Raw genomic sequence first — 27,770 nt, 5'->3', positions numbered from 1 at the left:
TTCACAGGGTCTTAAGCATATATAACTGTATTTTGGACAATAGCTGGTAAGTGATATTAGGCAAAAGTGTCTTTTTTTAAAAAAAATCCTGGCAAAATAGGATTGAGAGAGTTTTCCCCTCTCTTTCCCAGTCCCTTTAGAGCAGCTAAAGTTCCTTTCTGGTTAGTTTTCTAAATGATTAAGAATTTAGGTTAAGATTTGCGGTGATATTTCAAATTGCAAAAATATGGTGAATTGCATTTTTAAAAACATCTTTAATAATATTTTGTAAGGCTCTTACAAAGGTTAAACATGTTCCAGGTGTTTTGCTTCAACAAAGAACAAGTACACCTGCCATTGAAACTTGTGTGAAATTGTTGGTTCTCCAGCTGCCAAAGTGAAGTTAAACAGATATGTTGGTTTGAAAATCAGGCCAGCTGTTAGAGAGCTATGAGTGAGTCACAGGTGGGCCTTGACAGCCAGGGTGAAACAGGGTCTTCTTATGCCCTCCCTCCTTTTCCTCCCATCTCCAACTCTTTGGGGATTTGGAATAACAACTAAGAAAAATTGAGGTTTTTCTCAAATGGTAATTTAGTGATATCAGACTTTGATCAGTGTGGGTTTTTGCTGGGATAAAAGCGAGGTGGTCAGAACATTACAGTCATTTTACTTTCGTTAGTTATCATATAAATAGACATCATATTCAGACGCAAGCATTTGTGCAATAATTGCTAATGGATTTTGATCTTTTGGTGATTTTGCAGCCATGTTGCTCATGAGCAAAATCTTTTAATCTTTAAAAAACATTTTTGCTTGATAGATTACAGAATTGCTCTATTTTTAGCTCCAGAGATGATTCTTCCATGCGACTTTGACAGACAGGTCTTCAAGCAAAATACTCTGAAGATGCATCTCTAATGTGCCTTTTCTGTTTCTGAATTTCAGTGTTATTTCTCGAAGTGTTGAAATATCAGCATATATCTATGTGTGGAACAACTATAGAATGCTGGAACTACCATGGGATTCATCATGGACATGGTTTTTGACCTTCATTGGAGTAGATTTTGGATACTATTGGTTTCATCGTATGGCCCACGGTAAGATTTTTATGTAATTTCTTTTTTCCTTTTGAGAATGGTAAACATTTTGAGATGTTTTCTGAAGGGTTGCCAAGAAAGAAAAGAGAATAGTAACAGAACTATATTGCTGTTAATTAAATAGTTGCTTTATTTCCAGAAAAAATAATTCTTGGATTATAATATAATACATGTATTTGTTATTTCTACGTCAAAATTTTGTATTTTTCTACATATAGAATCTGTATTAAAACTACATTGATAACTAGATTTCTAATATTATTATGTTGTAATTTTAACTGGATATATAATATTAGTGTTGACAAGTAGCTTGAAGCTTAATCATAATTTTTCATTTAAAAGTTCTGTAATTTCATAAGTAATATATTGGAAAATTAGAATTATTGTGTCATTTTAAAAATTTTTATTTACCTGGTGTATTATTAGTAAGTGGTGAAGTGACCTAGAGTTGAAGATGCCTACCTCCCACTTGGAAGGTTCGGAGTTCAATCCTAGGTACCGGCAGATGTTTCTCTATCAGGGTGCAAGAGAAAATATCTGCTGCAAACTCTACTTTTTTCATGTCTTATATTTTCCTTTGTATATTATTTTTTAAATAGAGTAGAATACAATAACAGAGTTGGAAGGGACCTTGGAGGTCTTCTAGTTCAATACCTTGCTTAGGCAGGAAACCATACATCACTTCAGATAAATGGTTACCTAACATCTTCTTAACCACTTCCAGTGTTGGAGCATTCACAACTTCTGGAGGCAAGTTGTTCCACTGATCAATTGTTCTATCTGTTAGGAAATTTCTCCTTAGTTGAAAGTTGCTTTTCTCCTTGATTAGTTTCCACCCATTGCTTCTTGTCCTGCCCTCAGGTGCTTTGGAGAATAGCTTGACTCCCTTTTCTGTGGCATCCCCTGAGATATTTGTATTTGTATTTATTGATATTTGTATGCCGCCCTTTTCTATCATGTCTTCCCTAGTCTTTCTTTTTATTAAACTAAACATACCCATATTTAATAATAATTAAAATATTTAATAATAATTAAAATATTTAATAATAATTAAAATATTTAATAATAATTAAAAAGTTGATTCCTTAAAGGAGCCACATTGTTTTCAATAGCCGCAGTTGGATGATGTGATAATTATATCACAAATACTTACAGAGATATTGACAGATATTGATAGAGCTAAAACTTTTGTCATTGACACTTTTTCATCTTTAGTACAGTATAGGTATTTGAATAATCAGGAGGAAAAAACATTGCATTTTATCTGCCTGTTCCTTAGGCAAATATAAAGGTTGCAAACATGTGCCTCATAATGCACACCTTAGAGCTAGATTGGGCCTTTTTTCATCAGTTGAATCAATTATCTAGCCATACTCTAAGTCAAACTTGATTTCATTGGGGCTACATGTGTTTCACTTCAGGGGTTGGAGTGGATGTGGCTTGGTTAGGCATGGCCCAATGTCACTGGTGTCGGGGTGTCTGCGGTGGCCCGAGCACTCTGCCAGCGAAACAGTCTCTCGAATTCCATTTTTGCCTGCAATGGCCTCCTGCAACCCTCTGCCAGTGAAAACAGAGCTCGGCAGGCCACGGGAGCTCTGTTTTCACTGGTAGAGGCACCGTGGCTAGGTTCTTTTCTGTTTCCAGGGGGACCCCGCAGGTCAGATCTAAGCACCCCATGGACTGAATCCAACCCTGGGACTTGAGTTTGAAATCCCTGCTCTAAGTATCTAAGGTTTTTGTTGTCAGATTTTTCGTACATGGATTAAATAGTTTGTAACTTTGCTGATATCAGAAAATTAAGTCAATGCAGTAAATGGCGGTACTTCTCTATAGAATCTACTTGGTTGCTCCAAATTAGTGGGATGAATTGGAATTTTCTTTATATAACAATTAATATTATTAGATTTTGTATGTGGAAAACATTGGAACAGCCTTTGAAAAATAATGGGAACATATGTTAAATTAATGCATTAATTAATGGAAGAATAGAATAGTCTTTCTGATTTTTAAAAAGTTTTTATTTTAATGTAATATAAACAATCCATCGTCCATTAAACAGTATGTCATCTGGCTACAAATATTTTGTGTCATAACAATTCAGATTTACAATCATATTCATTATTTATCTATTCCAGTTTAATACCAATACTGTAAATAGGTATTGTTTCTGATGATGATAAAACAGGATGGTGTCAGAACCAGGCGAGTAGAAGGTCGGGAGTTTCTGAGTTAAGTAGAAGAGGAAGGAGGTAATCTGACATATAGCAATGCTATGGGGAGGAACTTGATTTAGGGAGAGGGTGGGTGGGATGTTAGGAAATGCATGGAGATGAGACAATAATATAATGAGGAGAGGAATATTCATCATAAGAAGTAGCCAAGTTTGGTGTGTGGGTGTGAGAGAGACTGGGGATATGCTTCATAAACAACAGCAATAGATTTGTCCTTCTGATTTTCATTTTGGGAAGAATAACATTCATACCAAGATATATGAATATATATCATACCGAACACAAAATTCTGTCCCCCAAGCTCATTCTAACAGAAGGAAAATCCATCCTGTGTAGCAAAAGTGCCTTGAAAGCTGAAAGTTATGAAAGTCTTTGTTTCAGTTAGATAATTTTGCTGTATCCAGTGTGATCTTTTAAAGATTCCAACAGAGTAATATGACAGTGGCAACATTATTTCTTCAAGTATTTCTTTTTTATTGCCTTTTTTAAAAACTATGATGAAGACTAACAAAAGCAGCTCATCTTGCCATATCCTTATTTTCCTATCAATGCGGGGTCGAGGAAAGAACATAATAATATACTGAGCATAGAAAGAAGCACAAATTGAACACTATATGTTCTGTCTCTCAATTGGAGAGGATTATATCCAAATGTCTGGTTTTTTGCTTTCAACCTGTATCACTGAATGGATGCCAGTTAGCAAGTGGAACAAGCTTGTTCCATCATATTTGTATACAGTCTGGAAAACACTCTTGAAATAATACCCTTTTTATAAGAACATAAATAATAGCAGAGTATAAAAGCTTTGCTATCTCCATTGTGTTTAATCTTTTATAATAGCCAGGAAGATTCACAAAAAGTACAGCCTGGCGCCTCCTCCACTGAGTGCTATTGCAGAAGTGGTAGGGGGCCCAGGCCTACCTCCCGTCCTAGAATGATTGATATAAATCGCCTGCTGGAGGGAACGGAGGCTGTGAGAGGGGAAATGGGGTCTACGGGTGTGGGGGTGGGCCAGAGCATTATGGTTATTACGGGGAGGGGCAGGCACGACGGGAACTTCAGGGCTAGCCATTCCTGGGGAAGGAGTGTTCGCTACGTCACAGTGATCCCCCCTTCCGGCCCTGTTAGCTCCACTCCAGGACCAGATGGTGAGAGTTGTCAGGGCCCTGGTCTCAGGCTGTTGTTGCTAAATGCCAGGTCTGTGGTTCACAAAGCTCCCCTCATCCGGGACCTAATATTAGACGAGAGGGCAGACCTGGCATGTATTACTGAAACCTGGCCAGGCCCGGAGGGAGGAGTCCCCTCACTGAAATGTGCCCAGAAGGGTTTCAGGTGCTCCATCAGCTGCGACCCCAGTGAAGTGGTGGGGGAATGGCTGTCATCATCTGAGGGTCATTGGTTCCTCGTAGGATCCCTGCTCCAGAGCTTGTCGGGTGTGAGTCCCTGTTGGTGAAGTTGGACCTTGAGGGTCAAGTGGGCTTGTTGTTAACGTACCTACCTCCCAACAGCATTGCAACAGTCCTCCCCTTGCTCCTCGAGTCAGTAGCCGAGCTGGCGGTAGAGTTCCCCAGGCTTATGGTCCTGGGGGATTTCAACCTGCCTTCGCTTGATGAGCACTCTGATGGGGCGCAGGAGTTCATGGCTTCCATGACTGCCATGGACTTGACCCAAGTAATTTGGGATCCAACTCACTCAGCGGGTCACACGCTTGACCTCGTATTCCTCTCGGAGCAGTGGAGACGTGATCTAGATTTGAAGGGCATTGAGATCTTGCCCTTGTCATGGTCTGATCACTCCCTACTGAGGCTTGACTTTCAGAAACCAATCCCCCACTGTAGGAGGGGGAACCGATTAGGTGGTTCCACCCCAGGAGCCTGATGGACCCTATGGGATTTCAGACAGCGCTTGGAGAAATACCTGATGCTCTTGCACACAGTCCAGCGGAGTCCTTAGTCACTGCCTGGAATACAGCGGCGGTGGGGGCTCTTAACCGGATTGCGCCTTTGCAGCCTCTCTGAGGTTGCGGATCCAGGAGGGCTCTTTGGTTTACCGAGGAACTCCGGGAGATGAAGCGCCAAAAGAGACGCCTAGAGCGCTGCTGGAGGGCCAGTAACTCCGAGTCAGACCAAGCACTGATGAGAGCCTATATCAGGACCTATCTCGTGGCAATATGGGCGGCGAAATGTGCGCATTTTGCCGCTCTTATTGCATCCGCTGAATCGTGCCCAGCTGCCTTGTTTAGAATAGCCTGCTCCCTCCTGAAAGGGAGGGAGGCGGACGACTCTTTACAAGGTAGAGTTGAGGAATTTGTTCAGTTTCTAAATCCGAGCGATAAAGTCGCTCGGATTCGGACAGATCTGGACTCCAATTGCACGGTACTAGCCAAGGTACCGGGGGAAGATCTTGAGCGGATTTTATGGAGCGAGTTTCAACTTGTCGCTCCTGAGGAAGTGGACAAGGCCATGGGAGTGGTGAGTGCCTCCACCTGTATACTGGACCCATGCCCCTCCTGGCTGGTCTCGACCAGTAGGGAGGTGACACGTGGCTGAATCCAGAGGACAGTTAACACCTCTCTCCGGGAGGGATCCTTCCTGCTCCTCCTAAAGGATGCGGTGGTGAGACCCCTCCTGAAGAAGCCTTCTCTAGAACCAGCCATTTTAAGTAACTAACATCCAGTCTCCAACCTCCCCTTCGTAGGGAAGGTTGTTGAGAAAGTGGTGGCCTTTCAACTCCGGAGGTCCTTGGATGAAACCAATTATCTGGATTCCTTTCAGTCCAGTTTCAGGCCTGGTTACAGCACGGAAACTGCTTTGGTCGCACTGATCAATGATCTCTGCCGAGCCAGGGATAGGAGTCACTCATCTATCCTAGTGCTCCTTGACCTCTCAGAGGCCTTCGATACCATCGACCATGGTATCCTTCTGCGACGGCTACGGGAGGTAGGCGTGGGAGGCACCGTCCTATGGTGGTTCTCCTTCTACCTCTCAGACAGGTCACAGTCGGTGTTGGTCAGAGGGCAGAGGTCGACCCCTAGGCCCCTCAGTTATGGGGTGCTGCAGAGTTCGGTCCTGTCCCTGCTCCTACTTAACATCTACATGAAGGCCCTGGGTAAGATCATACGATGGCATGGGATTAAATACCACCAATATGCGGACGACACGCAACTGTATCTGTACGCCCCGTGCCAATTCAGTGAAGCAGTAGAAGTGATGTGCCAGTGCCTGGAGGCTGTTAGGGTGTGGATGGGAACAAACAAGCTTGCACTCAATCCCGACAAGACCAAGTGGCTATTGATGCTCCCTCCCAAAAATGGTCCAGCTATTCCATCCCTAAGTCGGGGGGGGGTGAAATCATTCACCCCTCAGAGAGGGTTCGCAATTTGGGAGTCCTCCTGCATCCACAGCTGACGTTAGAACATCACTTAATGGCTGTGACCAGGGGGACCTTTGCCCAGGTTCGCCTGGTGCACCAATTGCAACCCTACCTGGATCGGGAGGCCCTTCGGATAGTCATTCATGCCCTCGTCACCTCAAGACTGGATTACTGTAATGTGCTCTACATGGGGCTGGCCCTGAAGAGTGTTAGAAGACTTCAGTTAGTCCAGAACGCAGCTGCGTGAGCGATTGTGGGTGCACCTAGGTACACCCACGTTACACCTATCCTCCGCGAGCTGCACTGGCTGCCCATTGGTCTCCGGACACGCTTCAAGGTGCTAGTTGTTACTTTTAAAGCCCTGCATGGCATCGGACCTGGTTACCTGAGAGACCGCCTCCTGCCAATTACCTCCCAAAGACCGTCTCGATCGCACAGACTAGGCCTTCTCCAGATTCCATCTGCCAGCCAATGCCGGTTGGCGACCCCCCGAGGGAGGGCCTTCTCTGTTGCAGCTCTGACCCTCTGGAATGACCTCCCCGTTGAGATCCGGACCCTTACTACCCTCCCGGCCTTCTGTAAAGCTATTAAGTCCTGGCTGTTCCGGCAGGCCTGGGACTGTTGAAGTATCCAGCCCCACTTTAATTGTGAATGTTGTTATATTTTAAATTGTTGTATTGTCTTATTTATCCCCCTTCCCTTTTTATTGTAAGCCGCCCGGAGTCCTTCGGGAGTGGGCGGCATACAAAACTAATAAACTAAATTAAACTAAACTAAACTAAAATTTGACAAGAAGACAATAGCTTCCTTTCATTTCCCAAAAGCTGGTAGTTAAACAGACTGAACCATTTTTAGCCTGATCTTCCATAAATTCAGTTAATCATCTTTGGAAATGCTCTAAACCAGGGGTCCCCAATCACCAGTCTGGCCAATGTATGCCAGAAACTGTGCCACACAAACAAATGAAACCTCATCTGTACGCAAAACTACCCAGAAAACTCTTTCCTTGGAACCGCTCCCTAATACCCAAAAGGGACACTGCTCTAAACTATTGATAAGCACCACAAAATTGAAAATTTTGGCAAATAAAGACTTGTGGCTAGAAAAATATTCTGTTTTAAGCAATTATTAGATGTAGTCTGATTATTGTTGAAATAATTATGAATAAAATAGAGACAAAGATATCTATAAAACTGAATCATATATAATGAATCATTACCTGAAAATGTGGAGATATTATAATAGAGGAATATTTTCTATGGATTTTTGTAAAACTAAAGATTTTACAGTTACAAGTCCATCCTTTCCCTGTGACCCTGTGACTCCCGAGGGCATGGACAGGATTATGGGGAGACTCAGTGCTGCCACTTGTGTGTTGGACCCGTGTCCCTCTTGATTAGTTTCGGCTTCCCAGGAGGTGATACGAGGCTGGCTCCAGGCAATTACCAATGCTTCATTGAGAGAGGGGTTCTTTCCCACTGCCTTGAAGAAGGCGGTGGTGAAGCCACTCCTTAAGAAGTCTTCCCTGAACCCAGTCTCTTTAGCCAACTATCGTCCGGTCTCTAATCTTCGCTTTGCAGAAAAGGTTGTCAAGAGCGTGGTAGCATGTCAACTTCCCCAGTACCTGGACAAAGCTGCCTATCTAGATCCATTTCAGTCAGGTTTCAGGCCCGGGTACAGCACGGAAACAGCATTGGTCGCGTTGGTTGATGATCTCTGGCAGGCCCGGGACAGGGGTTGTTCCTCTGTCCTGGTCCTATTATACCTCTCGGTATCCTATTGCAATGACTCGGAAGGTTGGGAGTGGGGGGCACATTTTGTGGTGGTTCTCCTCCTACCTGTTGGATCAATTGCAGTTCATGTTGACTGGAGGGCAGAGATCAACCCCGAGGCGCCTCACTTGTGGGGTGTCCAGGGGTCAGTTCTCTCATCTCTCCTGTTCAACATATACATGAAACCGCTGGGCGAGATCATCCATGGTTATGGGGTACGGTATCATCAATGCTGATGATATCCAACTTTTCATCTCTACCCCAAACCACCCAAACGATGCCCTCAACGTGATGTTCCGATGCCTGGAGACTGTACGGATCTGGATAGGGACGAACAGGCTCAAGCTCAATCCTTCCAAGACTGAGTGGCTGTGGTTCCCGTCATCCCGATTTATGCGGCATATAAGTCCAATAAACCTCAACCTCCTTTCACCTAAAGATACTGAATAACTGACCCATTACATAAACTGTAATTTTTATAAAATGGAATAAATACTTCATAACACTGCAATCTACTTTAAGAATGACCAGAATTTGATCTTCAAGCTGAAGTTAGGAAAAAGTAGCTAAAAAATAAAGATAAATAATGCAAAACAAAATTACAAAAACTCAATTAAATAAAATCCAATCCAAACAAAAACTCTTCTTTCTCTTTGTCATAAATCATCTCTGAAGAAATTTTTCAGCAAGTCTTCTTAAGATCTCCAGTTCAGTATTCCCCAAGTATTCAACTTAACAGGATGGCTTCAAGATAATATCCTGGTGCTATTCTTGCAGTATTACATGTTATGCTATATAACATTTGTTTTTGCTATGGATGTTTAAATTAAATTTTGTGCTGTTAACTCTGGTCCTTATACATTAAAGCAGGTTTTCAGAGACCAAAATGTTTTTATTCAAAAATATGTGTTTCCCCATTAATACTAAAGCATTTCTTTAGTATTGATGATACAATTCTCAATTGGGGCCTGAAACAAATGGATAACAAATGTAACAATTTTAGAATTACAGTTAGCCCATAGCGATAGGAATGATATGTCAGCAGTCTAGTTGCAGCATTCTGGACCACCTTAAGCTTCTGAGTTGCCTCCAAAGACTGCCCAACACAGCACATTACAGCAGTCCAACTGCTTTGGGATCAATGCATGAAGTACCATCACCAAAGCAATTAATACTTCAATCAAAGACAAGTGAAGGTCTTTCTAGATACAACTTCCATTTTCTTCTTGCACATGCAGCAAGCCTAAGAAGTGTTAGAAGACTCCCAAATTATGAACTCCTCATTTTAGGGGATTTGATCTTGCCAAGAGTAATTATTTCAGCCAGTGGTATCAAACATCTTGTCAAATTTCCGAAAGATGCCCTAATTGATTCATGAGTTGACATATCTATCGTAATAAACTGAGCTTTGGAACTGTTTAATATCAGCTTGTTTTGATCCATTCTTGGTTTTGTTAATATACAAAGGTTCAGCCTGAGAGATTCATATATAAATGACTGTAATCTGCTTATAATACTAGGATAACTAATAAATATCCTTTGTCAGCAAATTCATATGTTAGATATTGTAAGGAAAATCTCTGAGCCTGATACTCTCCCCACTGGAACAAGCAAGTTCTTCAATATGCCCACAGATGAGAACCACTCCCATTCATGTAGGAGTTGATTTCTGAGATGCTCCAGCAAGATATTCTGGTAATAAATGCTGTCCAGTGATTTGAATGTAGTTCAAATTAGGAAACTTCTGTTAAAGTAAACATATTTAATGGGAAAAATCTATCCTGATTTTCCAGTCTGAATGCAGGCTACATTTCGGTGTGAGAACATCAGCAGAAACAATCAAAACTGTGGAAGTGACCTTTCAGGATGCTTTGAAGACTATAGAAAGCTTGGGGACTCTATCTGCTATATTCTGTTCAAAATATAGAAACAAATCATTTGTGAGGTTAGGATGCACAAATTAATTAGCATTTTGTATGCCTCGCCCTCCCTTCATTCTTAATCCAGCCATTGAAACTTTTGAAAAAAAACCTTCACAATTGTATTAATCATTAGAGCTCTCTGAAAATAACAAGCTTATACAATTTTCAGAAAACAGTATTGTTATCCCAGTACCCTTGCAGTGTATAGTAATACTGTGGTCATAAATATATACAATGATGATAACCAGAAATGACTGCTCTGGGCAAGTTCTCGTAAAGGGATTTGTTTTGTGTTATTGCTAGTACAGATGAAACCCTCCCTTAACCTGCCTTTTAGTGATTTGAGCTGTCACCAAGTAGAGGACCTAGATTGCCTGGAAAAAGTCAGAATACACAGAGGGATTTCAAGGGTACAATAGGCAGCTTGTTTTCTATGAAATCTAATTCAATGAAGCTGTGTCTACAGGAAAATGCATAATATGCTACACTTATGGTAGTAATCTAGCTTCATGCTAGCATCTTACTGTAACTAAGTGCAAAAAATAATTGTATCTGGGGAAGAAAATGAGGAATTTGGCGTGCCAAATTTACCCACAGAAGCGGAGATCTACATAGAGTGTCTGTCTTCATGTCAGGCACAGCAATAAATCTAGACACCTCGACCTATACACAGGAACTGGCTTAGAGAAGTTCATGGACATGATATGGTTAGATAAGTTATTTTATTACAAGGAAATAAAACTGTATATGCAGAAAAAATCTAATCCTTTTTCTACCACTCTGTCAAAACAATTGAAAGTGTCCATTTATGTTTCAATTTACAGAACAGACACTTGCTTAGTGTTAACCTAGCAGTTCTGTCTTGTCTGAGAACTGCTGGTCCCTGCCTGACCAGCATCATGACATGCAAAATGGTAGTATAAATGGCAGTATACTTCCCTTAGTTGTATGTATTATTTATAAATAATTCATTTTCTTTGTGAAGGGAACGTTTCTGTGTCATGGCAAGAATGTAGCAATCTATTATCTATAAGCAACACTGCAAAGCCTCATTATTCAGCCCCAATCAACAAAATTCTAATTTTGATCAAATAAACTAATTTTATATTACTTTTGCCTTCAAAATTATCGATCTTTGTTTCCTTCAAAAAAAATATTGGAACTTGATTTGTTTTAACTTCTTTTATTGTTCATTCTCACAAAATCTTCAAACATTTAGAAGCCTCTTTCATAAATCCATGGAAAAATTATTCAGGTCTTGCTTTTAATTTCTTATCTGTACATTTAATTATGAAGACATTATGTTGTATGTCCAGTGTGGCCTCTTTTTTCATATTATTCTTGTAGTCTGTATTTGTCAAATCAATCTTTTCAGGTAAAATATTTTTCTCTTTTATAATGTCTTTAAAATACAATCTTTCTATTTGGGAGTTACTCTTAAAAGTTACTAGAAATCTTGAGGTTTTTCTTGTTCTGTCATTAATACAATCTTCAAAGTCTCATCCTCTCATGTTCTTTTTTTTTTTTTTTTAAATCAAAACAGTAGCATTTTCTCATTGAAAGTATTCTTATAATTGATTCCAAAGTCTTATTTCAAATCTATCTGAATCATTGGTTCATTTAATTTTCCACAATCCAAGTCCTAATCATCTTTTTGTTGTTTATTGCAAAAGATTATTTGTTAAAGTCCTTAAATTTGTATGTAAAACTTCTTTCAGTAAGAATTGAGGGAATTCATCCAATGTTTTTCAAACTTGTGGATCCAAATGTTTCTAATAGTTGCAAAGTAGTTAACAAGAAATTTCCAAAGGTAATTTGAAAAGAACATATTGAAATCCAGTGTAAATTAAAGATGCAAGCTGGATTAGTCAAGATAACTATTGCCTTAATTTCAAAGAGCTCTAAATCCATTGAAGACTCCTGTTTTGCATTCTTCTTGCAAGAGACAATTATCCAAAGCACTTATGGTCAATTTCAAATCTCCTCTTATAGGAATTATGAAGAGACAGTCTACTTGCTGGCTCATCATTCCATTGTAGTTGTCAGCTGTGCTCTTCAGTTTGCCATTTCCCCCCAAAAGTCTGTACATCTCAGTTCTTATTAACTAGTAAAAGAAAAAATGTTGAAAACCATATCTGTATATTTACACATTGCAATTTTGGAAGTGGCTAATAATTCCTAGTTCTTTTTTTTGAGCGTAACTAGGTATTAATTTATGGGATGCATTTTTTAAACAATTTTTTTAAACTCAGTTGTCTAATGAATGAAATTAATTAAATATATTTCTTGTGTGGCCCTAGGAATTAATATGCATAGTCTTAAAACCACAATAAAAATACTTCAGACTGTTTATATTTATACTTATTGGCATCCTAGGGAAAAAAGTAAAGTTCAGATTATAAAACTTGGACAAAAAAGAAGGTATTTTTTTCTTTTCTCCCTTGGGGCAAATCTCAGCTGAAATAACTGACAATTTCTGGACTTACAGAAGGAAATGATGAGCTAAGATGAATATCCAGATGTTTGCTAGCCAGATGTATAATGTTACATTCTGGAAGACAATGTTATACCTGTATCTTCCGACAGGAAGATGTAGATAAACTTTTTTTTTTTTTTAAATCTCTGTATTCTTGATTTTGAGAAAAAAAAGTATCTGCATTTCTAAGAAATTTACAGATTGTTAAAAATAAGCTTGTAACAAATTTGAATAAGTCAGTGTGGGAATTAGTGTTGCAATAATAATAGAATCTTAATAACCTTACTCCCTTAAATTCACAAGAGGCTAAGCTTCTAATCTATTTCCATCTTTAGAAAATAGGCATACTATTAATTCACATTGGTGTAGTCATTTTCCATGTTTCATGCTATTTATTTACAAATCTGAAAAGTATGACTCTTTCCTTTCTACACATCCACACCATTTTGCTCATTTACTTAGTATTTGTTTCTGTTTCATTTCAAATACATTATTTGAAGCAGATGTCTTATTATTCAGTAAAAGTTAAGCTCACAAGGAAAGAATACATACTAAGGTTATTCAACCTTTAATTTAGCATTGTATGCTATTGAAAAGTTTGTAACTTATTTCTTAAAGATTCGATCTGTTTTTACACTTATCCTAGTAGGAAACACTATTGCTGAGTTTAAATGGAAACTGTTATATAACATTCCAATTTTTAAAAAAATCCTTTTTTAGTGATATTTAGGAGCTGTATGTAAATAGATTGTGTCAATTCAGATTAGGGATTTTCTGTTGGATTTTCCTCATCTAAATAGTTAGTTGATTGTCATATAGATTAAATGATCTCTGATTGAAATGAAAGCAGCATTTCTGCCAACATATTTGTTTATTTTCATTGTATTACCCTTTTTCCATTGTATTAGGAATTCAATAGGTCCTTGTATCCCTGGATTATTTAGAGAGAGACTTTGATGGGCATCCCACCAGAAATAAGGCAGGAAATTATGTCAAACTATATACCTGTTTAATTTGAGTATTCTGCAACATTGTAGATATCAAAATGCCATCAAAAATCCTGATTTATTATCTCCATAAAATATTAAAAGTGTATTTACTAACCTAGTTAATACATTATTCTAAACCATACTATAGTACTCAGGCCCTTTAAAATGCTTTCATACATCTTCTATAATTCCATCAAGGTTTTCTTCTCCACCTACTATTCTTTTCTTAGATTCTGTTAGCTAAAAATATTAAATGGAGGCTGGTAGACCTAAACATTAGCATTTTTCTTTCTAAGAATGTCTTGGATGTTCAATGCAATCAACAAACTTAAAAAACAACAACACAATAATCATGGGTGGCTGAAATGCACCACTTTGTTTGGCAATTCCCCCCCTCCAATAAAACATCTGGAGTAGTAGAAAATTCTCTAGAATCTATAAAGCTGAGCACACCACTCTGCTTTTTAGTAAATGAAAAATTAGTGACAGAACAAATATAGTATAGCTGGCATTTTGTGTGAACACATATGAGATTATGGTAAATCAATCACTTATAAGTATTTTTTTGAGTGAAATATCTCAACAACAATCCCAAGATTATGTGGATGTTTTGGAAGCACATTTGAAACATCAGAAGGTATTAGAAACAGTAAAAATCCTGGCCTGGATGGTTTTCATGTTGAATGATAATCATTTATATATTTGCTGCACCCAGCTTCATTAGAAGTTTATAATGAATTGTTTATATCCATTAAAGTTTTATAAACTTTAATAATATTCATTTTAAAATTAGATAAATGTTCTAAATTATGATGCTCTACAAGTCATTAGATATTGTACTAAGATATTAATTGCTTTATTGTCCACTTGATTGCAATGTGTTATAATTCATCTATATTAGTTTTGGATTTACCAAAAACAGTCTCCTAGCAACAGTCTGGATGAGTCCATACAGTTTTCTTTGCACAACTTTTGCTAGCTTTCTTTTGTACCACGGTGTCTGGTACAAAATCTGCCTGCCAGCATAGTGTCTAGGGCAGTAGTACAATTTGCAGCCTCTTGGTTATATCTTGATGTCTTAAACCATTGCACCAAAATGGCTCTGAAATAGGTACTAATCATGCTAAGTAATAAGGAGTAGCTACCATAAGGTAAAGGTTCCCCTCACACATATGTGCTAGTTGTTCCCAACTCTAGGGGGTAGTGGTCACCTCCATTTCAAAGCCGAAGAGCCAGACCTGTCCAAAGATGTCTCTATGATTATGTGGCTGACATGACTAAATAGTGCATGGAATGCTGTTATCTTGCAGCCAAAGGAGGTTCCTATTTTTCTTCCTGCATTTTTACATGCTTTTGAACTGCTAGATTGGTAGAAGCTGAGACAAGTAACGGGAGCTTACTCCATTACGTGATGCTAGGGATTCGTACTGCCGACCTTTCTGATTGACAAGCTTTTTGAGCGTCTTAGCCACTGAGCCACCGCGTCCCTTGTAGCTACCACAGCAATGGTAAAATGTCCCCTACAGAAGTATATTTCGTGGAATAAATATATTGTGACCAAGGATTAATTAAGGTATGCAGGATTCAATCAGATCACCATTTTAGATCATTGATCACAATGGTGATCACGGATCATCATTCAATTAGATCACTGATTTTAGTTGCACACAATTTATTCTTAAAGTGTGCCATCAAAACAGATATCTGTTTGAAACAAGGGAAAGAATTAGCATCATTTGAACTTTTTAACATGTAGTAACCCTAGGAATGTGAAATTAAAACTGTTGAAACAAAGCAGTTGAAACAAAGCACAGAAAGAAAGCTATGCCTTGCAGTTTTGTCCATTGTTATATTATTGCAGAGTCCCACAAGCAAGCCTAACATGACCGGTACAAAAACTTCACATCCTGACTCTTTTGATTCTTTTGTTTGCCCTCCAACCTACACGACCAGGAACTTTCAGTTGAAAAAGATTTATGAAGCCCTCACTTGCAGGGTCAGCCTTGTTATATCATCAGAAAGGCTCCTTCGTAAAAATAATAACATCCATCCGCAGCTCTGTAGGGTGGCCTTTCTTGGTATCAGTGTTCTCTGTTTGTCTTAACAATCTGTGCACACAACGGCTTCCCCCTCCCAATTCCAAGGAGGACGTCCATCATTCTGTTAGGCACAGTAGCTCCAGCTCTTGTTATCTGTCATCTCTAAGTCATCCAAGGTAATTGATATATTGGAAAGTTGCTAGGAATTTCGGAAAGGTGGGACCAAAAGTTATAAGGAGATTTAATATATATTTGGAAATTCCACATTGATTTCTATTAGCTCTTAATTGCTACATGCAAACATAAACAAAAACTTACAGATCTAGAGCCTGTAATAATTTCTCCATCAAACTGCTAAGTTTATTGCACTTTAGTTTAATAATTTAACTTAACCAACCCTTGTTGTTTATATCTATTTTCCAAAAGGTGAATAGAAAATTTAATATCCATATATATTTACATCTCACAATATCCTTTGATTTATAATAACTTTATAACTTCTTTTTTTCTCCAATTCTCATTTAAAAAATTCTTTGTCTACTGTGTAGAGCGCTTAAGCTTCAATAACACACACACACACACACACACACACACACACACACACACACACACATTTCTGGGTACTTAGCCAGACATTGTTAACAGTTAATATTCCCTCTCTTCTTTGTCAAGAGTCATGGGATTTCTAACATCCGCAGAATAGACAGGAACTTGGGTTTATGCCTTAAACAAAGGATTAATTTTTTCCATCACATAATCTATAGTGCAATTACTAGTAAAAAAGCAATATTTAAATACAATAAATCGAGCAATCTGCAAGAATTTTTTTCCGGTAGGATACAACCCGTGAAGTTAAAAAGACATGTGGAATTTACATCATGTGCATATATAGAATTAACAAAAACTGGATAGGTCGCCAGGTCTTGAAGATGGAAGGGTAGACAAAGGAATTATGGAAATGTTTGAAACTCAGATAATTAAGCTTTACATCTTTTTAAAAAGCTCTTCTGTTTCCGGGCTGTTCATTGGCTTCTATATTTAATGCATTACTCAATGGATGCTCCAGAGCATACAGTAGTTTCTTGCCATGTATATTGTGTGCTGAGGAGTAGCCTTAACAATTCTTCTCTTGTATAAAGAAAGAGTTGTTCCAGTGTAACTGAAGAACAGACTATATATGCTGGGAGCACATTTTATGATGTTTGCTGAGAAACAACTAAATTATACTTCTGCAACTTATGTTCCAATAAAGTTCATCCCATTTGGTGTTAACTCTTTCAGGATAACATTAATTGAAAACAAATGTCATTCAACTAGATTCAATCTAAATTGTTATATGTTAATTTAATGCAAGAATTATTTCAATATTGACCTGAAATTGGTAAGACCTTCTGGATCCAAATATTACACATTGTTGCTCGTTTGAAGAAGAGTCTATACAAGATAATAGCAATTACTCTCTGCCCAAACCTTCAAACTGTTTTGTTATTGAACCAAGATATACAATTGAGAGAAACTCATTTCTCCCAGAGCCTTCATTTTAATTTAGTTGTACATGGAAAATAGCTTTCTTATTTGGATCATAATGGAGGGTAAATTATGTAGATTTCAAATATAGCTTTAGGGAATGTTTTTTTTTTTTTTTTAAGAAAAACTAAATTAAAAAAACAAGCTGGTGTAAGCTGATTTAGTCTTATGAAACCAGATGACTGCAACTACATTGAAACAGATCAATATTTTTTATTTCATTAACAGCAAATTATGCTGTCCTAGCATACGTTATTTATTTTTATTCATTTGATTTATAAAACTGTCTATCTCAACACTTGGGGTGACATACATCTTTAAAACAAAATTAAAAGAAACAAAGTGAAAAACAATAAAATAAACAGTTAAAATAATAATGGGTACTACTAAAATTTAATAAGGTGAATAATTTAAAAAGTAAATTGTACAGTTTGATTTCAGAAGCTTAGCTTTCAAAGTTGGACAGCAAACAGTCTTGCCACAAGTGTTGACAGTATCTGACGTGACCAGAATCTCAAATCCAATGGTGGTTTTGCTTGGCTGGATTGAATAATTACATTCCTTAAGTTTTTTGCATTGCATTGACTGTGCTGGTGACAAGAACTAGTCAACAGGCTGAAAGTTGCCACTATTCAGCATATTGCTCACATGTGTTAAATTGTACTGTCTTTCTTTTTTCCTGCCAAGGACTTCGGATATTTTATTAGAAGAGTTCTATAGGAATACATTTAGGAAACAGCAAACAGTAAAAAAATTCCATTGTATTTTTCCTCCTTCTCTTTCAGTTGTTGCTTAATTTATTTCAATTACTAATATTTTAATAGATTCTTTTCCAGTGTTTTTAAAACATTCACACTTTCAACAGAAGCAATGGTATTCCATTTTGTAATCAATCAACTAGTCTTTCTGCTACACAATAATATCTTATGGCAGCTAATTAGCATAGTCAAGAGGACTATTGCCGTATAGCTAAGTTGAGTGGATGTCCTAGAAAGATGAGGAAATAAAGTTGAGGGCAGAACCAAATGGGACTCCAGAGGCAGCATAACTTGCAGAAGACAAATGGAAGTGTTTGACTTAGCTTGCAATGAAGAAAAAAATGAAGACATTTAAGAAACCTCTCTCCTCTCCTTAATAGATTAGGCATCATGGGGCACTACCTGCAGCAATATTTTTTTGGAATGGAACGTCACTTTTTCCATACTCCCCCCCCCCAAAAGGACAATGACAAGCAACCAATAAGAGAGCTAGAGAAGAGATTTAAGTTTAGAGGGGTTCTAGTAATGGGAATAAGAAATAACCAAGAGAGAAGTCAAATACATCAATAAATTATACGCAGAAATATAATTTGAAGAAATATTTCAGACATGATCCTTCCTTGGAGAGCTGACATCAAGCTTTAAAGTTTCAGTGGGTTTTCCCTCTCTCCCTTTATCTTCATGAAAATTAGGGAAGGTCATGTGTCTAAAATGCTTCTTCAAATTACCTTCTGGACTTAGATTTCTTTTAATTTACCATTGTCTTGGTCATGGCTCTTCCTTCTGTTCCTCAGGATTGTTTCTTCTGCCCACTACAATTTTACATGGAAAGCATAGGAACCACAGCCCTTTCCCCCCTGTTATTTAAGAAAAATACTAAGGGCAATACATTATACCCAGTGATTATAATTTGAGGGGCAATACAGCATTTACAATCTTTTATAATCCAGAAAGTATTTAGTTGTCCAAAAGAGACTGCTACATAATTGATACATTCTAGCTTCATAATTCTAATTTATGATTTAGGCAGCTGGAAGGTTCAGCTATTGCACAATAAATAATACTTTTTCATGCCCGGAACACATTTGGTCTAGTGGTTAACGGATAAAAGCTGTTGTGTGGATTGGAGCTAGTCTCTCTCAACTCAGCTTGCCTCATAGTGTTGTTGTGAAGGAAACAGGAAGGGGAAGTAGTATTATGGTTGTTCACCACCTTGAGTTATTTACATATATAAGTAATAAAGGAGGGATTTAAAAAAAATCTAAAACACATAACATACACTTATTTAAATAAAGCATCACTGAAAGTAACCTTTTTGTTATGGTAAGATGACCAAATGGTATACAGTGGCCATTTTAGGCTTACTCAAATGTTATTTCATTTGCTGCTTTTTAAAAGTTTAAGAGAGTTTTGCAGTGCAGTAATAAAATACTAGATTTTAACATAATTGATTCTGGGTTCATCTAACAGAATTTGCCGTGGTAAATGGCTCCTCTGCATGTGTGGACACTTGATCTTTCTTGGACATGTTTTCCCCAAAGGCACTTTCTTACACATGTAGAGGAAAAGTGCCAAAGTTACTGGCTATTCTCTTGTGACAAGCAATTAAAACCTATACTGGATATATATATATATATATATATATATATATATATATATATATATATATATATATATATATATATATATATATATATATAATATAGGTTTATATTTATATATAAACCTATACTGTACACACACACACACACACACACACACAAATTTATACATATTAAAATTAATTTCATGTCCTGTAGCTTTAAGGTGCTGGAAAAGGGAGGAAGTTTTTTTCTTTTACTGCGTTCTTGTGTAATGCGATGCGTGCATTTATTCTCCTGTTCGTTTGTTCTATGTATGTTGCAGGGCAGATTTTGCATGGTATTTCGTAGACTCCTTGGTTTTATAGCTGGATTTTGTCTTTGGGGTTTCTTAAGATGTTGGCTATTTTTTGGTCAGTGTTGAAGGCTGTCTTGATATTGTGTTTGTGGAGAATTTTGCTGATTTTATCTGTGGTGCCTTTGATGTAAGGGAGGAGGGCGATGCCGTTGTCGTTTTTCTGTGCCTCAGTTTTTGGGGGGAGTCTCCCTTTGGATTAGGTTGGTAATTGTTTTTCTTTAGAATCCGTTGGAAATTAATACGTTTGTGAGAGTGTTACAGTTTTCAGGTGGTCTTTCAGGTGTTTGGTTCTGGAGATGAGGGTCTTGGCTACAGAGTTTATCTGTGCAGGGTGGTGATGGGATTGTGTATTTAAATAGTGGTTGGTGTGTATTTTTTTCCGGTAGATGGTGTGTCCTAGGGAGCCATTGGGTTTTTTGTAGATTAGGACGTCCAGAAAGGGAAGTTGGTTGTTTGCTTCAATTTCCATAGTGAACAATTACCAACCTAATCCAAAGGGAGACTCCCCCACAAAACCAAGATACAGAACAGGACAACGGCATCGCCCTTCCTCCCTTTTTCAGCACCTTAAAGCTACAGGACATGAAATTAATTTTGAAGGAACCAGGTTAATCTCCAAAACTGAACACTTCAACAAGAGAATCATTATGGAAGCTATCGAAATAGAGAAACACCCCCACAACATGAATAAACATGACAATACCTCCCGCCTACCAGAGATCTGGAAACTAGCCCAAGTCAACAAACGAGACCCACCCACCACCCAGGCCGTTATGACATGAAACAATAACGGACACATAGCTGCACCAATCAGCACCAATCTACCAATCATGATACAACCACATAACCAATCATTCCACTTACTGAAACAAAGCAGCACTCCACATACCCCACCAAGATTTATAGAAGGAAGGCACTCTGACCACGCTTTAAGCCCAAAATCCAGCCTGAAGATAGCGAGTGAGACCTCACTGAAACATTGCCAAGACAATCTCAATCTTACATGGGAAAAGACCCAAATACAACAAGACCAGCATATACATTGTATATATGTGTATGTGTATGTGTATGTGTATATGTATGTATGTATGTATGTGTATATATATGTATGTGTGTGTATGTGCATATATAAGTATGTATGTATGTATATATATATGTGTGTGTGTGTGTGTGTGTGTCTATGTGTTGTATTTGTGCTGAAAAATAAACAAACACACACACACACGCACGCACACACACACACACACACACACACACACACACATATATATAATCTCCAGGTAGAATGGATCCATTTGTCTTTTAAAGGCTGCAGTCCCTGCACTGTTTTTTTCCCTAAGTGACATTTATGAATTATACAAGTATCTACCTCTAAAAGTGCTGACATGATAATAAAAGCTGTATGACACACTTGATATTGGTAAGCATTCTCGTGAAAGGAAATAAAATGGGATCCAAACCAACAGATCAGCATAATGTGTATGAACAGTGTTCTTTTTTTAAAGGAATTGGAGCTGGCTTTGGGGTAGTGTGATGCTGTTAATCTCTTAGATTTTGTGAAGATTCAATTCACCCAAATTAATAACATGTTTCCCAAGAAAGTCAGCATCATACCGCATATGGAAAATAAATACCAGAACAGAAAATTTTTGGTTTAAATCTTTCTGCCAAAATGTGTTGAATATTTTTAGATGGCATTGGTAACTAAAGATAAAATGGTTGCCAGCCCTAATTTGTGTTATACATGTTGGTTTAGACCACGGGTATCAAACTTACCACGTCACATTGCTGTCATGTGATATATCATGATTTTTTTTTTCTTTGTGGATCTGGCATGGGTGTGGCCTATGTATGATACATTTGGCTACCAGTTTGACACCCCTGGTATAGATGTTCTAATCATTTGGTTTTTTACAACATGTTTTCTCGGACTACATAGGTATAAGAGGAGAAGCACGATTTTCCTTCCATCCTCCAAGGTTGGTAAAATGAGGACCCGAATTGTTGGGGTCAATATGCTCATTCTGTAAGCCACTTAGAGAAGACTGTAAAGCTGAGTGAAGTGATACATAAGGTTAGGTGTTATTGCTATTGCTAGTCCTGGAAAATGTTCCAAACGATTCCTACTCCAAAAAGAAAATCTTTTCTTGAATCAACAATATAAACATAAGAGTGCCATTCTAGTTACTCCATTTTCATTAATTCTTGAACTATTTTTACATCAAAATGGTTTTGCCTAATAATAGTTAATGAAGGATAATGTAGGCCGAACAGCGAAATAAAATGGATTTTTCTATGACCATTTTGCTTTTTTCCTCCTCTTAAAATATTGATGCTTCAGCATCCTCTATGTTGTTTTGGCAATACAGAGTGAGCACCAATCTGTTCATGCTTGTCTTCCTTAGAAGAGTAATTGAACCTCTGTTATTGTCCTCCTGGGAGAGTAGTTAAGTTCATTTGTCCTAACTATTTTTTAAAAGGGAAAAATTGGCCTTGCTTAGGATCTCTGCCTTTTGGGAAGTGCTCAGAGTCTTAAATCCTGCCTATACAGCACCATGTGATACTGCTTCCTAGCCATTAAAAAAAAAATCATAGCTGGGAATTTTGGCCGTAGAAAGAGTTTTTTTAAAAAAAACAACCCTGTTATGTTATACATCCTACAAACCTTATTTAAGCATAACATATGAATTCTTGGCTCTATAAATTCATCTCAGATCAGCATTTTCTTCCTTACTCACCCCCGTTCTATGTGGTCTCAATTTTTTACTTGTTTATTCTCTTTCCCAATTTCCACTTATATATAATACCTTTGAGGTGTTGTGGAGCCATTTGAACTAGTTCTCTCCCACAAATATTATGACCAGCAGTCAGACTGTGCAGGTTGGAAGGGTTTTCATGAAAAGAGATATCCTTTATACAAATGCTGATCCTAATTGTGAAAATCATGTTTATATTTGTGGTAGGGAGCTTAGCCTACATTCTGTTTAGAGGTTCTTTCTTTTACAATTCTTGGCTACTGTATTGTTTACATCCTCTTTTGTCATGCTAAATCTATTGGAATGCTGAATGAATACTAGCTATTAAAGTCACCTGTATATCTCCTCCTTCCCCTTTTTATTTACTGTAAATGACAGTTCAGTTTAGTCTGTACAGCTTGATAGAATTATAGGAATCTGTAGGTATCGGGACTCAAATATATGTATACATTCAAAAACCTATTTGTTTCTGGGTCCTCTTTGCTACTTCTTTAGTGTTTGGGTTTGACCTTGAAATATGATTGTTAAAATGAGTTTTCCTGTCCATTCCATTTTCAGTCACTATGTACTGGTGCAGTGCTATAATGGAATACTATATAGTATGATGTTTAGCAACCACTTAACTAGTGGTGCAAAGTAGTTTAGGGAGAACATGATTTCCTTTTGTAAATGATGACATTGCCAATAAAACAAAGCAAAAAGAATTCTGCCAAGCACCAGTTGAGCATGCTGGGAAAAGGAATTAAGTATCTCAACAGAATGATACAACTCATAGAGGTTTGAATTTAGGAGCCAATATAAATAACACTGTTCTATTATCCGGACATACTTTTTGGTTGCAACTCAGAGGAAAACTGCTCCCACGATGAGAAACAATTACTCATATGTATTGTTATTATCTTAACAGTATCTATTGATATCTGTTATATTATGATAAATTCAATAGGGTCTTTTCCCGTGTAAGATTGAGACTTCTTGGCAATATTTCGGAAAACACCAGCCTGAAGATGGTGAGTGAGATCCCGTCAAAACGTTGCCAAGACAATCTCAATCTTACACATGAAAAGACCCGAATACAACAAGACCAGCATACCTACACCCGTGATACACACACACACACACACGCGCACACATACATACATACATACACACACATACATACATACATATATGTTTAAAGTCACAACCCCTGGTATGCCCAAATATGGGAGGAAGTTCACTGCTTCCATTCTCTGTCCATCGGCTCGTCACAAGAGACCATCCAGACAGAAACCCAATATTTTTACTGTTGCTAATAGAAAATAGAAAAGAACACTTCCATTTTCCTTTGCATAAAATGTATGTATGATTACAAAATTGTATCTTACTATATAATTACAGAAAAACCCAATCATTTTTTTAATTCTCAAACCTACAAGTCAGAAATTCATTTTTCCAGTTTTATGCAAAAAGTCTACATTGGAAATAAGCACAGTAATTTTTATTTTCTCTAATGGAGGAAATCAGTTTAGTCATTTCTACAAGTTTTCCAGAGTGGGAGGAGGGAATGGTCACACGTGGGTTTTATCACAGCCTGATTGGTCCAAGACTGAGAGGAAATCTATAAATACTGGTGCCTGTCCACTGTTAGCCCAGATTCTCTCTCAGTCTGGTCCAAGTCTCTTAGAGTAGTTTAGTCAGTAGGATTTCTATTTAGGGTAAGTTTTTCTTGCAATCTGACTCTATTTGGCTAATTGGGCACTTTAAATCGTTTTAAATTCCAAATTGTTCTGCCTAACATGTTCTGCCTCGGGCGGCTGGGGGAGGGCCCCGTGGGGCGTTAATCTCCCCCCGCAGGCCAGGAGCCTCAGCCCGACCCCCAGGTGTGCGGGGGTGCCAGCTCCGTTTCGGCTGCTTAGAAGCAGCCCGTTTGCAGCAGAGGCTTTAAAAGCGGCTTCGGAGCCTTGAGCACGCGAGCAGCCCGCCTTACAGCTGATCGCTCCGGGCAGCTGCCGCGCTGCAGGCTTGTTTACTTTCTTGCCGTGGGGACAGAGCGGGGGTGAGGGGAGCGTGCATGGGTGCCGTGCGGCTCTCCCCGCTCGTTTTTAAAGAGGCGCCGGCTGGAAAAGCCTGGCTGGACTGCTGGTGATCATTTGCAGCCTCTTTCTCCCATGCACGGAGTTCTGGTGGCCATTTTGGGGACTGCCACGTGCGCGAGGCCTTGCCTTCTCTTCGGGCCTAGTGCGGCCTAGTGCGAGGCCTTGAGCCTAGGTCTCCCCACAGGCTTAAGGCCCTGGTCTCAGGTGGGACTTTGGAGGCCGGTTCCCTGCTCCTTTCGTCGGACATGTGAGTGGGGAATGGACAAGGGAGCGGAGATTCTCCAGGGGCAAGTGGCAGGCCCAACTGGGAGTGATGAGGTCTTGGATCAGGAGGTGTGGGGGGAGTCCCCCCTCAGAGATCCCTCTCTTCTAGACGCCCTTCTAGGTCATTCACTAGGGAGGAGGCCAGGCGCCATAGGGCGCTGGAAAAGACCTTTGCCAGGGCAGAAAGGCAGGCCCAGTCCTCTAAGCCTTTATCTAGGGACAGATCCAGGTCCCCTCATGGGCCTATTTCAGACAGGTCTCCCGTTAGGGGATTTAGCTCGGCTTCTTCATATAGCTCCCCTGGTAGGTCTCAGGCCTATTCCAGGAGGGGGCGCTCTCCATCCCCCACAGATGATCCTCTGGAGGGTACGTCAAGAGGCCCCTGTTCCCCCCAAAGGTTGGCTCCTCAGGGCCCTGCTTCTACTTATGGGGATGTGGAGGATCTGGATAATCTCCCTGAAGGGATTAAACGGCTTATTTCTGCAGCCATCATTCGGGGCATTGCCCAGTGGGACAAAGGCTCCCTTTATTCTAGACATGGCGGCAGGGCTTAGTTTCAGGCTTCTTCTCCTTCCATGGTCAGTGAGGCTTCTTTCTTGGGGGGGGAGTTACCCCTGGAGATGGGATTCTCGGATGATGAGAATACCACTGTTTCTGAGGAGCCTTCTTCCAAGGTCCTCTTTGTGCCCGCCATGTTTAAAATTCTCTTGGATAAGGCGAGGCACACCACCAAGGTCGGAACAGGGGATCCTTCAGTGCCCCCCACTAGGGATCCCGACATGGTTATGTTCTCCGCCACGGCCACCAACAAGGAGGAGATCCCTGCCCCTCCCTTGTTTTTAGAGGTGCTGACTGACCAGTGGGCTAGACCTTCCAATTTCTCTTCTCCAGGCAGTACTGACCGTCGGCATTATAACATTGAGCAGACCTTTGCTCAGGCCATTCAGCTCCCAACGGTTGACACCCCTATGGCCGCTCTGGTGTCCTCCTCCCCGGTGGTATCGGGCGATGAGGCAGACAAGATGAAGCCAGAGGATAAGTGTGCAGAACTTATCTTGAGGAAGAACTTCAACGCCACAGCGTGGGCTATTAAGGTGGCGGCCTCGGCTTCATACTTTAATCGTGCCACGGTCATGTGGCTTAAGAAGTTTCAGAAGCGCATCCCCATACAGGAAGACCAAATTCATCAAGATCTGGTCAAGATCTTAGCAGCGTGTCAGTTCTCAGCTGATGCGACCTTGGATACGGTCAAGTTTGCTTCTAGCGCCCTGGCCACCTCTGTCATGTCCCATAGGCTCCTGTGGCTACGCCACTGGCAAATGGACAACAAGGCGAAGTGGGATTTGGCGGCTGCCCCTTCAAAGGGCCCGATCTTTTCGGGGAGGCCCTTACTCGCATCCTAGTGGAGGATAAGGACAAGAAGAAGGTCCTTCCCTCCACAGCTAAGAAGGCCGAGAACAAGTCGCGTCCCTTCCATTGGCAACGGTATAGGGCTCCTAGTTACGGCTATAACCAGCGCTTCTCTTCTTTCTCTTCTGACAGGCAATTCTCTGGGCAGCCCTTTCAGGACAGGAGTCGCTTCCAGGGCCAGGCTCTGCGGCCCTTTCGTGGAGGAGGAGGCCGTCCCTACCGCAGAGGGAAGTGACTCGATCCTGAGTCATCCTATTGGCGGCTGCCTCACTCTTTACGCGGACCGGTGGGACGAAATCACGTCAGACGCTTGGGTCTGAGCCACGGTTCGTTACGGGCTCAGGTTAGAATTTCTCTCCACTCCTCCAAACCTCTTCCGGTCGTTCCCTCTGTCCCGGAGTCGGGAGCACCGCCACCTGATGGGTCAGGCGATCACCCACCTCCTCGAAATTCAAGCGGTGGAGGCGGTTCCCGCAGGGGAACGGGGCCTGGACCACTACTCAAATCTCTTCGTGCTCCCGAAGAGCACGGGGGGCTGGAGAGCAATTCTAGACCTCAAGCGCCTGAACAGGTTCCTGGTTTACAGGCGATTCAAAATGTCATCCCTCAAGTCTATCCATCAGAAAAGGCGATTTCCTGGCCTCCATGGATCTCACGGAGGCCTGTCTTCACATTCCCATCCTGCCTGCTCATCACCGGTTCTTGAGGTTCTCTCACGGGTCCCGCCATTACCAGTACAGGGCTCTTCCCTTTGGCCTGGCCTCGGCCCCGCGGGCCTTTACAAAGGTCCTAGCTGCCCTGGAGGCTCATCTCCGATAAGTGCCAGTTCGGATCCAATGTTATTTAGACGATGTCTTAGTTCAGGCGGGATCCCTGTCTCAGGCTGTCTCAGATCTTCGGCTTACCATTCGGAGCCTTCAGGCCCTGGGGTTCTTGGTAAACTTCGACAAGAGCCATCTTACTCCCTCCACTCGCATCCTGCATCTGGGGACAGTCATAGATTCCAGGTTGGGGATGGTGCGGCTGTCTCAGGAGAGGTAGGTAAGCCTCCGTCGGCTGGCAGAAGGCGTTCGCGCAAAGCGGTCCACTTCCATCCTCTCTCTGTCACAGTTGTTGGGCAAGATGGTCTCTTGCATCGGGATTGTTCCCTGGGCCAGGCTTC

General features: G+C 39.9%; 1 protein-coding gene across 2 annotated transcripts in view; it reads left to right on the top strand.

Annotated features, from left to right (window-relative positions):
- The window catches only part of AGMO (alkylglycerol monooxygenase), a 162,963-nt gene that overhangs the window by 12,392 nt on the left and 122,801 nt on the right, over positions 1-27,770 (top strand). For both annotated transcript variants that reach the window (XM_032235224.1, XM_032235225.1), the window contains exon 3: positions 925-1,076. In XM_032235224.1, the coding sequence (XP_032091115.1) occupies positions 925-1,076 (152 nt within the window). The remainder of the gene's footprint in view (positions 1-924; positions 1,077-27,770) is intronic.

This window comes from Thamnophis elegans, chromosome Z, assembly GCF_009769535.1.
Source record: "Thamnophis elegans isolate rThaEle1 chromosome Z, rThaEle1.pri, whole genome shotgun sequence".
Classification (NCBI taxonomy): Eukaryota; Metazoa; Chordata; class Lepidosauria; order Squamata; family Colubridae; genus Thamnophis; species Thamnophis elegans.
The sequence above is the reverse complement of the archived record's forward strand: the minus strand, read 5'-3'. Positions and strand labels throughout refer to the sequence as shown.